Source organism: Panthera uncia (assembly GCF_023721935.1).
Source record: "Panthera uncia isolate 11264 chromosome D3 unlocalized genomic scaffold, Puncia_PCG_1.0 HiC_scaffold_8, whole genome shotgun sequence".
Lineage (NCBI taxonomy): Eukaryota > Metazoa > Chordata > Mammalia > Carnivora > Felidae > Panthera > Panthera uncia.
In genome coordinates this window covers 75,698,486-75,713,106 of record NW_026057586.1, presented here as the reverse complement: position 1 = coordinate 75,713,106, position 14,621 = coordinate 75,698,486, and the positions used below count along the sequence as shown (strand labels likewise).

General features: G+C 41.8%; 1 protein-coding gene across 5 annotated transcripts in view; it reads right to left on the bottom strand.

Annotated features, from left to right (window-relative positions):
* CIT (citron rho-interacting serine/threonine kinase) overlaps positions 1–14,621 on the bottom strand; it is a 159,550-nt gene that overhangs the window by 22,600 nt on the left and 122,329 nt on the right. For all 5 annotated transcript variants that reach the window (XM_049619259.1, XM_049619261.1, XM_049619262.1 and 2 more), the window contains exons 26-29: positions 12,239–12,374; positions 7,966–8,070; positions 1,286–1,426; positions 750–857 (exon numbers count right to left, since the gene is read on the bottom strand). In XM_049619259.1, coding sequence (XP_049475216.1) covers positions 750–857; positions 1,286–1,426; positions 7,966–8,070; positions 12,239–12,374 — 490 coding nt within the window. The remainder of the gene's footprint in view (positions 1–749; positions 858–1,285; positions 1,427–7,965; positions 8,071–12,238; positions 12,375–14,621) is intronic.

The following is a 14,621-nucleotide window of genomic DNA, read 5'->3' as shown; positions in this document are numbered from 1 at the left end:
GGGAAGCAGGTCTTGGGTGGATCCAAAATCTGCATAGGTGCATCTGTGTATAACCCTGTCCGTAGCTGGGTGGGTTTTTTTCCCCTTTCCTTTTCTTTTTGGTCAAAGTTTTTCATTTGTTTGTCTATTATCCTTCTAAAGGGATGGCGCAGCACCCTTGGAGTGGAGTGGTGTCACCTCACCTCCCTGGGTCCCAGTCTCCTGCTAGGACTCTGCCAGTCAAAAGGACTGGGCTAGATGATTTCCAGTCTCTTCTGGAGTTCCGTATATGTGCTCTGAGAATCCTACTACAGAACTGAGAACCACTCTCTCTTTCTCCTGAATCCCACACACATGACCTATCTCTCTATAGCCCTGTACCTGTGACCTGCTAATCCCTCTGGAGTCTTGTACAATGACCTCTCTGGAAACCTTTCTCTCTGCTATTACCACCCACCCCCCAATCCAGCTGCTTATTAAAAAAAAAAAAAAAAAGAGAGGGAGAAAGAAAAAAAATCACTCCCTTAACAGAGACAGGCACTGTAATTTTAAAGGCTATGAACACAAAGTAGTTTGTTACAGACTTGATAATGACATGCCTTCCTTAAGGACTATTCTGACGATCTCAAAACCTATTTTCAACCCAACATAAAACTAGAAAAATGTGCATTTTGTTTTCATGGATGTTTCTGTAATTAACTCTCACAACGGTATTTCATGAATCATAAGGACTGAGAAAACCTCCCGACTTTTCTAACACTCGGACCCACCTTTTTCTTTTTAGCGGGCTGGTCCATTTTGGCTTGCAGAAAATCAATGAGTTTGGTTTGTTGAGAAATAGTACCTTCCATTTTCACTTTTTCATGAGAATAGAGAACCTAAAATTCATAAAAACAAAAAAATAAGCTTGGCCCTAGAAAGAAGTATACTTGCAAATTTGGTACTTTAAACAAATAAAAAATAAAGTCATTAGGATAGTAGCAAATGAACATTCAACACAAACCACACTGCACCAATATTTACTCAGTCCTATTCTTACAGCCCAAAACAAACAAAAGGAATGATACATGGACAGGTAGGTGAAAAAGTAAAACGAGCCAGGGGTTAATATTAGAATCTCGGGCATGATCATGATAGAAATTTTCCAACATCTCTGAATGTTTGGAAAGTTTCCCAATGAAATATTGGGGGAAACACACAATAACATACAATATAAAGATAGCGACCGTTTCCCCAGATGGCTTTTGGCCATCACGCTTTGCCTCCGCAGACAATCTTTAAGCCAATTCCCTCCGCTGGTTCTCACCTGAATGTTTTCCAGCTGGTACTCCAGATCGCTCCTTTCCGTCTTCAGCAGATCAGCCCGGTCTAGGGCTTCCTGCAGCCCTTGAGTCAGACGGAAGATGTGATTCTTCTGCAGATCCATCTGCTGCTGTAATTTGGCTTGCTAGTGGGGAGGAAGGCCAAGACAGAGTCTCGGTACCACGGAGAATACAGCTTGGTCCCCCACTGTTAGCTTGTTGCCAAACTAATTGCAGGCATGGCACCAAATTTGGCTTTTGAAATCATCTCTTTCCAGAATTACCGATGGTCTTCTGTTCCAAATTCGTGCATGGCACCGATAAGAAGAATCTGCCCAGAAATCTCTGATGGCCAGCAAGTCACGGGATCCCCACCGTAACAAGAAATCCAGGCTGGTGGTCTGCCTTCCCAGAGTTACAATTAAGGACATTTGGGTACGTACGATATGGCCCATCTGAGGTGCCCTCTGAGATGCTGTGAATTACTGCCATGACAGCTAAGCTCCAATTTGTCCTTGGGGTTTTGGGGTTGTTTTTTTTTTTTTAAAGATCTGTTTATTTTTGAGAGAGAGAACGCAAGTGAGGAAGGGGCAGAGAGAGAGGGGGACAGAAGATCCAAAGTGGGCTCTGTGCTGACAGCAGCAAGCCACACGCCGGGCTCAAACTCATGAGTCGCAAGATCATGACCTGAGCCAAAGTTGGGTGCTCCACCAACCGAGTCACCCAGGTGCCCCCTGGGTGACATACTCAGTGCCACCATGCCCGGCGTACCCCAGATGTTCAAGGAATTCTCGTAATCTCTCTCCCTCCTTTGTCCTCTTTCCTTCCCTCCATCCAGTTTGGGCTTCCCTCTCACTTCCCCATCTGCCTTCCCCGTGCCAGCCTCCTCCACCAGCCTCCCCCATCAGTCCTTCATAAAGCAAGAGATACTGTCAGCAGCCAGAGATCACCTGGCCTGTGTGCCAACTTAGAATTTATGAATCAAACCAGAACCCCTAAAATGCAGGGGGGAGGGGACGCAGGGGGACAGCTAAGATTACCTCTTAAAGAGAACTATGAGTCCCTTACAGTGCAAGTGATTTCCACAAATTACCCTCTTTAGTTTCTTCCCACTATTTTAGGACAACATTAATTACTACACAGGAAGCAGAGAAACAGGAGCTGGGGACAAAAATTGGTTTGGTGACAGCCAGGCCCAAAATATTTCTCTAGAATAAACACATCAACTGTCCGTGAGCTTTCCAAGAAACAGACTGCTTATTTACTATAATAAAAAACAAGAGTGACAGGTTGCTCAGTGGAATGTTTTTCAAAGCCATTTACTTGCTTCCCAGAGAGAGGGAAATGGGGGCTATTCATGGGTCAGTGCTGGACTGAATGCAGGGCGTTGGACCTGTCCAACAATTCCACGAGGTGACAGGAGACCGGAGGGTGCATGAGGGAGCTGGATCACAGAACCAGAGCACCAAACGACCGCGGTGGTTGAAAGGATGGATCAAAACCAACAAGAAAAAGTTCAAAAGGACAGTATTCTTTGAAAACACTGACTGATAAACGCCAGAATATACAGATGTTTACTCAAAAAACGCAAGCTTACGGAAGGGTTGGTGGCGATGTCACAGGTCATTGGGTGTCGGTGGTGTGATAGAGCTATCCAAAGAGCCCAGGGTAACTGGCAGAGGCTTACAGAGCCCAGAATGGAGCTGGAAATATCCCACTGGACCCCATGTTGCTCATACCCTGTGGACTTTTAGAAACTCTCTTTGGAAAGATAAATCTACCAGAAAAGAACATCTCAAACTTGGAGGGACTTGAAATGTTTCAATTAGGTAAGAGAAGGTGGTCTGGCGTGGGGGAGCTACTCAGATATCTAACTGACTGTCACAGAGATAATAAACGTAGCTCTCTCCTAGAACTATCGCAAGGACTTTATGAGCCAAAGCATGAAAAGGGCACTTGGCATATAGCAATTGCTACTTAAACATTAGTTTTTTGGAGGCATCTGGGTGGCTCGGTCAGTTAAGTGTCCAACTCTTGATTTCAGCTCAGGTCATGATCTCACAGTTCAGGAGTTCAAGCCCTGTGTTGGGCTCTGGGCAGACAGCACAGAGTCATCTTGGGATTCTCTCCCTCTCTCTCTGCCCCTCCTCTGTTTGTACTCTCTCTCTCTCTCCCTCAAAAATATGTAAACATTTAAACATTATTTTTTTATTAATCAAGTAATTTGATTATTATTTGGTATTACTCTATTTTAGGTGGAAATACCAGACTCAAATGTTTCAATGAAACAGAACCAGTGGTTGGAAGTTATAGGCTTTAGTTCAAAATAAGACAGAACTTTCTAAGAATTAAAGTTGTTGAAAAAATGGGTCAGGATATCCAAAGGCACATGTACTCAGGCAGAGGTTCAACCAGGCCCACGAGTGAGGAATGTTGGGGAAGGGATTCTCTGCCTTGGACAGGAGGTTAATTTGACCAGGATTAGCAAATGGACTTTCACCTCTGGCGTTACCTCTGACAGCCTGATAGTAGCTATTGAATGTCATGTCAAAAAAAGTTTCTGAAGCCATTTTGGGTCCAGGAGGAAATCTGGGAGAAAGATCCATTAGCAAAGTCTGCCAGGGCCAGGGATGAAGGGAACAATGGAACAAGGGCTGGAAATTTGGGTTCTGTGATATAAAAAAAACAAAAACAAAACAAAAAAACAACTTCTTTCCAACCCTGAGACTGTGATTCTGGCCCCACTTACAAGTCTCTATACCTAATGAAGAGGATATGGTTAACTTAAGAAGATGACAAACAAGCAAAGACAAAAAAGAGAGAGACAAACCATGAAACAGACTATTTAAGTATGGAAGACAAACTGATGGGAACTAGAGGGGAGGTAAGTGAGGGGATGGGAGAAATAGGGGATGGGGATTAAAGAGTACACATATCACAATTTAAAAAAAGACATGCTAGGAGCGCCTGGGTGGCTCAGTCGGTTGAGCGTACAACTTCAGCTCAGGTCATGATCTCACAGCTCATGAGTTCAAGCCCCACGATGGGCTCTGTGCTGACAGCTCAGAGCCTGGAGCCTGCTTCAGATTCTGTCTCCCTCTCTCTCTGCCCCTCCCCTGCTCATGCTTTGTCTCTGTCTCAAAAATAAATAAAAACGTCAAATAAACATTTAAAAAAAGACATGTTTTAACATATCTTGAAATCAAGACATGACATCTAGACACATAGATAGCTTTTTGACAAAGGTGTCAAGAAAATGTAGTGAGGAAAAGAGAGTCTTCTCAACAGATGGTACTGGAGTAACAGAATAGCTCTATGGAAAAAAGTGAACCTCTGCTCTCCTGCCATACGTAAAAATTAACTCAAAAGACATCCTAGACCTACAAATAAAAGCTAAAACTAGAAAACTTCTAGGAGAAAACAGAAAATAATATCTTTGACTTTAGGATAAGCATAATTTTCTTTTTTTATAGATATAATTTATTGTCAAAGTGGTTTCCATACAACACCCAGTGCTCATCCCAACAGGTGCCCTCCTCAATGCCCATCACCCACTTTCCCATCCCCCCCACCCCCCATCAACCCTCAGTTTGTTCTCAGTATCCAAGAGTCTCTTATGGTTCGCCCCTCTCCCTCTCTGTAACTTTTTCTTTTCCCCTTCCCCTCCCCCATGGTCTTCTGTTAAGTTTCTCAAGATCCACATATGAGTGAAAACATATGGTATCTTTCTCTGACTGACTTATTTCACTTAGCACAATACCCTCCAGTTCCATCCACGTTGCTGCAAATGGCCAGATTTCATTCTTTCTCTTTGCCAAGTAGTATTCCATTGTATATATAAACCACATCTCCTTTATCCATTCATCAGCTGATGGACATTTAGGCTCTTTCCATAATTTGGCTATTGTTTAAAGTGCTGCTATAAACATTGGGGGTACATGTGCCCCTATGCATCAGCACTCCTGTATCCCTTGGGTAAATTCCTAGCAGAAGCATAGTTTTCTTAAATAGGACACAGAAAACATAATCCATTTTAAAAACTGATAAATTTAACTTCCCCAAAATTAAGAGCATTTGCTCTTTGAAAGATACTGTTTGAAAAGACAAGGCAAGCTATAGAGTGGGTGAAAGATTCACCATCCATACATGTGGCAAAGGGTTATTATCAAGAATTCTTTAAAAATTTTCCTCGGGGGGTGGGGGGGTATCTGGGCAGCTTAGTTCGTTGATCCAGAGCTTCTGACTCTTGATTTCAGCTCAGGTTGTGATCCAGCGGCATGGGATAGAGCCCAGTGCTAGGCTCTGCACTAAATGTGGAGCCTGCTTAAGATTCTCTCTGTCTCTCTCTCTCTGCCCTTCTCCCCTGCAGGCATATGTGTTCACTCTCTCTCCCATTAAAAAAAAACAAAAAACAACTTTACTTGGAAGTAACTACCCAAAAGATTTGAATTTACACTTCCCAAAAGAAGATATATGAATGACAAATATGTGGAAAGATGTTTATCATCACTCATTAAAGAAACGTCAGTTAAAACCACAATGTGATACTGTAATATATGCACTAGAAAGGCAAAACAATACTGTTATGGGGTCAGAACTGCCACACGAAGACTTGGACACCATTTTTCATAGATTTATGTATAATAACTAAAAAAATGACAACTATTCAAAGGTTCATTAACAGGTGAATGCATAAATGATGGTATACCCATACAATGAATTACTGCTTAGCAATAAAAAGCAATGAACGGCTAATACATTCATCAACATCAATAAATCACATAAGCATGTTCAACTAAACTAAAGAATCCAGATACAAGAGTGTACAGAGTATAACTCCACTTCTATGAGATTCTAGGAAAAAAACAAAAACAAAACAAAAACAAAAAAACTATCTATAGTGACAAAAAGCAAGTCAGCGGGTACCTGGGGCCAGACCCGGAAGGTATGGACTAGAAGGGGGATGAGGAACTTTTTTAGATGATGAAAATGTTTTATATTTTCGTTGCAGTGAGGATTAACCAGGCATTTACATTAAAACAATTATATATATAATTATATGTATGTATGTATGTACATATAGAGCAAACTTAGGTTAAGCCCTTGGTCACATGCTTACAAAGTGCACACCACGACCAGGGATCCTAGCCACATTCTGGACAATAAGTATCATTCTTTGTTTCATAATGGTTTCAAGTGTCAGTAAAATCTGCCTCAAACTCAGTGTCAGCCAGATGTCTGTGCTCAGAAATCTATCTGTGAAGTACAGACTGGGAAGCTGGAAATGTTCTCATGTCGTTTACAAGTGAGAAAGAGGGGACTGAATCAGGATCCCGGCATGCTATTCCAAGCCTTGTCACTGACTCACCATGTAACCTTGGACCAAAGTATTGAGCTGTCAGAGCCAGCTCTCCTTCCTCGGAAGGAAAATAGGACGGGCGAGATCATTGATTATTTCCGTTCTGTTTCCAACATGTGCCTAAAGCAGGGACATTGCCTATTCATTCCAGATAAAAGACCATCATTCTCTACTTGACCACCAGGTAGATTTTTAAATTTGTATTATAGTGTTCTTAATGCTGCCTTTGGTGAGTCTTCCACTCAGGATATATTGAGATATGCCTAATTTTATTTTAAAAACCTTTATTGCGGTACAATACGCATAAAATTTACCGTTTTAACCATTTGTAAGTGCACAGTTCAGTGGCGCTAAGGACATTCACGTGGTTACGCAACCCTTGCCAGCATCCACCTCCAGACCTCTCCCAAACGCCCACCCATGTTTTTTAAAGTATCATTCTGTAAGGTATTTTATTCTCACCTGCAAAATTTTCACCACATTTTCCCAAGTTGATAGTTTAGCAATATTATTTCTATCAGCACATATCATAATAAAACCTCAACTAATGAGAACAGGTAATCTGGTTAACTGAACTATCTGGCTCACTATGGGTTAAACAAAACCATCTTGGAATCTCATTTCTCATTAAATATCTTTACAAAGCATGTATGTCCTGGTTGGTCAATTCTAGTGAACAAAACAGAGTCGTCGGTGATCCAACATATAGGGCTTTGGTTGGGATCAGGACATCGTCAGCAACTTAAATAGACATTTTCAGAATTCTGTTAAAAGGTCCAGGAAATAATGTAAGGGATGGGTTCAGAAGATCAATTTGAGCTTTTCATTCTATGTCTCAAAGGCAGGACATAATTTTTTTTTTTTTTTTAATGGAGTTAAATGAATGTTCAAAAGTCTTCATGAAATTTGGTACTCAACACAATCTGGTCAAGTCTCTGCCCTGTGCATGAAGCTAATTTGCATGGATGTTCTACCAGCCTGAAAACTTAATATACTTTAGATATTAACTCTAAAAAAACAATTTAACTCAATATTCAGTCACCTGTATATTTAATAAGCTTCCATGGGGCACATACTCTTCTGTGCTCTATGTTCTATTAAGCACTATGTGAGAGGACACAAGTGACAAAGACCGTCTAGCCTTTGTGACACATTCTTTGAGCCTGTTAAATACCTTCAAAAAGGTATTAAGTGACCACCTTACTTCTCCTTGAAAATTCCAACTTCAAAGATTGAACATCTAATATGGATCTGACCATCTAAACACAACAAATTTTCATCTTCAAAAGTCCACCTGGCTCCATTTCCCAGGTGTTTCACACTCACCTCTTCCAGAAGCCTCTGTTTGAGCTCCCGTTCAGTCTCCAGTTTCTGCTGTAAACTTCGGGCGTTCATTTCAAGCATGGCATGTTTCTTCTCCAGATCATTGAGCTGGGCATTTGGAAAAATTGGCCATGAGATCATATTTAGAAATGCTAGATGCTAATGACTTTTGAAAATTTCCATAAAGCTTCACATGTAAAGAATGAAGTTCTGAAGATCAGAATATAAATGTTGTTTTCTAAAAGTATAGTATCACAAAGGTCCATGTTGCAGATAAGCCTTGTACGGGGATGGGATTATTGCTAAGGGATGCATAAGTAACTATGACAAGTTCAAGGACAGGGATGATCACCTTGGCTGAATTTAATTAAACTATCAAATGCTGAATACTTACTATTGCACAGCATTATATTGGGCTCTTGTGATGAAAGAATGGACAAAGTCTCTCAAGAATCTTACAAACAGTCACAAAGTGGGAGACTGACCATAAATAGACCTATACACAATGACTGCTTTGTCACATGATATTTTCGGTAAGAGAGGTATGGAGAAGAATTATTCTTCCTGAATTACAGTCATCAAGAAAAGATTGTATTGGGGCGCCTGGGTGGCTCAGTCGGTTGAGCATCCGACTTTGGCTCAGATCATGATCTCGCAGTTCGTGAATTTGAGCCCTGCGTCAGGCTCTGTGCTGACAGCTCAGAGCCTGGAGCCTGCTTCAGATTCTGTGTCTCCCTCTCTCTCTGCCCCTTCCCTGCTCATGCTCTGTCTCTCTCTGTGTCTCAAAAATGAATAAACATTAAAAAAATAAAAAAAAAAAAAAAAAGAAAAGATTGTATTGGGGCATCTGGGTGGCTCAGTCGGTTAGGCATACAACTTCAGCTCAGGTCACGATCTCACGGTTCATGAGTTCGAGCCCCGCATCGGGCTCTGTGCTGACAGCTCGGAGCCTTGAGCCTGCTTCGGATTCTGTGTCTCCCTCTCTCTCTCTGCCCCTCCCGCACTCACAGTCTCTGTCTCTCTCTCTCTCTCAAAAATAAATAACATTAAAAAAAATTTTTTTAATAATAAAACATCATATCAATGTCTGGGGTCATAAAGGATGGGCAAACTTTGCTACAGAGTCCTCTAGGAACAGTTAAATAGAAAAAAAATATTCAAGTTAAACACAAAAAGGTTCATTTACCGCTAAATACTACATTTTGTTTCCTCACGGGTTAAAAAAAAAAAGTAAGCCAGTATCGAGGAACTCCAGAGTGTTCCTGAGGGGCAAGCTCTAGCCTTGAATCCAATCATTTTATTTCTATGAAATTTTATTTCTATAAGAAAAAATCATGGATATCCACAAAGTTTATGTTCATGATAGTGTTATGTATAATGGCAAAAAGCTGAAAGAACCTCAAAGTTCCCACACAAGTGGAATGATTTAAAAAGGTATTTTTGTCGAAAAATCTATACACTGAAAACTATAGAAAGCTTATGAAAGAAATTGAAGAAGACATAAAAAAATGAAAAAAGATTCCATGCTCCTGGACAGGAAGAACAAATATTGTTAAAATGTTGATACTACCCAAAGCAATCTACATATTCAATGCAACCCCTATCAAAATAACACCAGCATTCTTCACAGAGCTAGAACAAACAATCCTAAAACCTGTGTGGAACCAGAAAAGACCCCGAATAACCAGAGCAATCTTGAAGAAAACCAAAGCAGGAGGCATCACAATCCCAGACTTCAAGCTATACTACAAAGTTGTAATCATCAAGACAGTGTGGTACTGGCACAAGAACAGACACTCAGATCAATGGAACAGAATAGAGAACCCAGAAATGGACCCACAAACATATGGCCAACTACTCTTTGACAAAGCAGGAAAGAATATCCAATGGAATAAAGGCAGTCTCTTCAGCAGGTGGTGCTGGGAAAACTGGACAGCAACATGCAGAAGAATGAACCTGGACCACTTTCTTACACCATACACAAAAATAAACTCAAAATGGATGAAAGAGCTAAACATAAGACAGGAAGCCATCAAAATCCTAGAGGAGAAAGCAGGCAAAACCTCTTTGACCTTGGCCGCAGCAACTTCTTACTCAACACGTCTCCAGAGGTAAGGGAAACAAAAGCAAAAATGAACTCTTTGTACCTCATCAAAATAAAAAACTTCTGCACAGTGAAGGAAACAATCAGCAAAACTAAAAGGCGACTGACAGAATGGGAGAAGATATTTGCAAACGATATATCAGATAAAGGGTTAGTATCCAAAATCTATAAAGAACTTATCAAACTCCACACCCAAAAAACAAATAGTCCAGTGAAGAAATGGGCAAAAGACCATTAATAGACACTTCTCCAAAGACATCCAGATGGCCAACTGACACATGAAAAAATGCCCATCACTCATCGTCAGGGAAATACAAATCAAAACAACAATGAGATAGCACCTCACACCTGTCAGAGTGGCTAACATTAACAACTCAGGCAATGACAGATGTTGACGAGGATGCGGAGAAAGAGGATCTCTTTTGCATTGTTGGTGGGAATGCAAGCTGGTGCAGCCACTCTGGAAAACAGTATGGAGGTTCCTCAAAAATTAAAAATAGAACTACCCTACATCCCAGCAATTGCACTACTAGGTATTTATCCACAGGATACAGGTGTGCTGTTTCAAAGGGGCACATGCACCCCCTGTTTATAGCAGCACTATCAACAATAGCCAAAGTATGCAAAGAGCCCAAATGTCCATCGATGGATGAATGGATAAAGAAGATGTGGTATACACACATACACACACACACACACACACACACACACACACACACACACAATGGAGTATTACTCGACAATAAAAAAGAATGAAATCTTTCCATTTGCAACTATGTGGGTGGAACTAGAGTGTATTATGCTAAGCAAAATCAGTCAGAGAAAGACATCCTCACTCATATGAGGATTTTAAGATACAAAACAGATGAATAAAAGGGAAGGGAAGCAAAAACAATATAAAAACAGGGAGGGGGACAAAACATAAGAGACTCTTAAATATGGAGAACAGAGGGTTGTTGGAGGGATCATGGTGGGGGGGGGGGGGGGGGAGGGGCAAATGGGTAAGGGTCACTAAGGACTCTACTCCTGAAATCATTTTTTACTATATGCTAACTTGGATGTAAGTGAAAAAATAAATTAAAAAAAAAAAAAGGTACCTCTGTGTTGTTGTTTAGGGTTTTTTTAGAACTAAATGTTCAAAAAACATTCAGTAACTCAGGAAAAGCCCCTAGTTATAGGTTTGTTTTTAAAAAAAAAAAAATATGCAAAGCTGCTTACATAGTAAGAATCTAAATTTGTAAAAACATATGTATGCATAAACATATTATGCAAAGGAAAAGCCACAAATAAATTCACCAATAGAACAGTGGTTCTATTGCCAGTCATTTTCTCCTTTACTTTTCTATGGTCTCTAGATCTGCCACAATGACCTCAAATGGTTATTTTTATAATCACAAAATAACAAAGAGTTATACAGAATACAAATTTTAGATTACTGCTTTGAGTGTGTGTGTGTGTGACAGAGAGAGAGAGAGAGAGAGAGAGAGAGAGAGAGAGAGAGAGAGAAAGAGCACATGTGAGAGCCTGGGTATATACATGAAATCTCTTTGATCGTCACTTTTGTTATCTGTAACATTGGGGCATCTATTCAAAATCTGTTTCAAGACTTAGATAAGTCTCCAGAACACTGGTACCTTGCTCTGTGAACATTAATATGGCGTGCTAAATGGACAGGACATGTGTATTTCCAGTGTGAAATACTGTGTGCCAGTGTGGCTGTCAGAGCCTATCGTGTCCCTGGACTCGGAGCACAGAAAGGCCCGGCTGCCTGTTACTGCAACAATGGAAGAAGCATTCGTTCTTGTCACTGAGCACTTTCCGATGCTTGACATTAAATCCAGCAATCAATCCACAACTTAAATCCAGAAACCAGTTGCCAGAAAACAAGAGCTGTGTGCCCAGATCAAAATCTGGACCTCAGGGGGCCCAGACAGGCAGATGTGAAAGAAGTCACTGGCTGACTGTGACACCCCAGTCCCCGCCACACCTCCCAAGCTATCGCCAACCAAGGATGTCCAATGGTGGACCATAATCCCAAGGCTTTACAGGACTGAGTGAATTTATGTTTGTGAAATATGTGGACCACGGACTGCACCTGAATTTGTGTCGAGCACACCTTCTACAAGATGGAGATGAAATCGTTCTCCTAAAAGGAAAGGGATGGGCACTGACCTTGTCAGAGAGGCTCTCGGCTTTTAGCTTCTGCTCTTTGAGGGCCTGCTGCAGAGCGAGAATCTCAGCCTTGTGCTCCTTCACCGCCAGCTCCACCACCTGGCGGGACTCAGTGATCCGCTGATCGGCCCTCGCCCTGCCGGAAAAGCACAGGCCTGTTTCAGAAGCCCCACCATCACCAAGCTCCACCATCACCATCTAGAAAAAGGAAGGGGGCCCATCTCTAATTCCAATAAGCAACCGAACAGGCTGCGGGCTGGATAGATGCCCAATCCCGATTCCAAGTTCCAAATTCTGTCTTGCTTTCTCACTGCTTACAGAGCAAAGATTTGACCCATTTTAGGTCTTGGGTAAAAATACTCTTAACAGGTAAAGTTCCTGTTAGTACTCACTTGGAGGTTGAAGCGGAAATTTTTCCAAAAGCAACTGGACTGATAGGATAGCAAGACTGGCACAGCCTCCCATGGGACTGGAAAGGAAATGAGGTCCCACCGAAGGACCAGGGTGCAGAGGACCACGGGAGACCCAATGGAGCAAACATTTCCTCTCCTTTAAGCATATGCAGTAAATTAATTGTTTTGGGTGCTTATTAGGGAAACTCAAATATGATTAATATATCTGTAAATAAGGTTAGAGAATAGAAAAACTAGAAGAAAACTAGAAAAATTGCTGCCTTTCCCTATTTTAGGTCTTGTGTTTTGCTACTTCCATATCTGGGCTTCTACAGTCTCCTCCACTGGCCAGCACTCTCCTCCCCTCCCCTGCAAACCCAAATCTTACTCAGCCTTCAAGGATTAAACTCAAAAGGCCATGTCCTCCATAAAACCTTGCTCAATTACTCCTGTTGCAAGGAAGTTCTCCTTGCTCTGTATTCCAGAGCATAAGCATACTGCTCTCCTGGAACGCCCTGCTCTCTATTTTGAGGTGGTAAATATCTGAATGCATAATTCATCTTCTCTGCGAAACTTGCCTCTTGAGGACAAGAATTAAGAATTCTCTTCACTCATCTCTGTATCCCATGTAACATCAAAATGGGGAAGGGGGGGAAGGAAAAGCCAAGATCTTTCACAAGTGCCCCCGAAAGTATACATGAAATGTCTTCCTGAGCACAGCCTGTAATTATACCTTCCATGAGTAGTTGTGTGTTTCCTGATGCTGAAGCCAGCTCCCGACCCTCAAAATTATCTCTGAGGGACTCTAGAAACAGCTCCGATAAGAGCTTCACTTGAAGGTAAGAGCGGGGGCGGGGGAGGGGGGGGGGTGTCTGCGTGAAAGCAACCAGAATGTACCATGAGGACTCAGGGTAAACAAGAATAGGAGGTCTTAAACCAGCAGCCCCTCACAGCAGCAAATACCCTGAGAGGAAGGATGTCGAAAAACCTTAGTATTTCTACCAGTGCCTCTTGAAACTTAAGGGTCTCATCTTTTGCCTCTAATCTTTTCTAGTTTGACTGACTTGGCGTAGATTAAACATCCGACACATTTGGTTGAATCTAGTACGTCCCAGTAAATGTGGGAAAATACCCAAATGAGTCTGATGGAGTCCAGCTAAACGAGTGACATTTCCATGCCTACTGTATCTTGCTTAAGGAGTTCAGAGGGTCCCAGGAAAGTCAGTTTCAGAGGAAGGTGACACTAGTGAGGTTATGAAGGACGGACACAATTCCGTTGTGCAGACATGACATCATGGGGCTAACTCCAGCCAGCACACCGTGCCTCTGTGCACGGTGTCCAGCTGGAAAATGGGACCTATTCCTCAAGACCATTTATTTCTATCTGTTGGTAAACTGTCATAATATGCCCATTTTGTTAGACCAAAACACTTTCCTGCCAAGAGCTGTAACACTGTCATAAGCAATCTTCACATCTACAATGTCTTCAGTGTGGATGGCACCCCCTAGGGCTAGGAAGTATATGACCTGCAGGATCACAGCCCCAGCGGAAAGGGGATTCTATGCCAGGGGACTATGGAAGCGAAAGTGGCAGAGAAAAGCTACTGTTTGAACTTATTATTATTATTATTATTATTATTATTATTATTTATTATTATATTTCCTACCAAGAAACAAAAAAATTATTCTTGTAGGGGCACCTGGGTGGCTCAGTCTGTGGGGCATCCGACTTCGGCTCAGATCATGATCTTGTGGTCTGTAGGTTGGAGCCCCGTGCCGGACTCTGTGCTGACAGCTCGGAGCTTGGAGCCTGCTTCGGATTCTGTGTCTCCCTCTCTCTCTGCCCCTCCCCTGCTCACATTTAGTCTCTCTCTTTCTCAAAAATAAGTAAATATTAAAAAAAAAGGTTTTTTTAACTATTCTTGTAGAGAAGCTGTTCTCAGCCAAGGGTGATTTTGCCCCTCGGGAGACACTGGACAATGTCTGGAGAC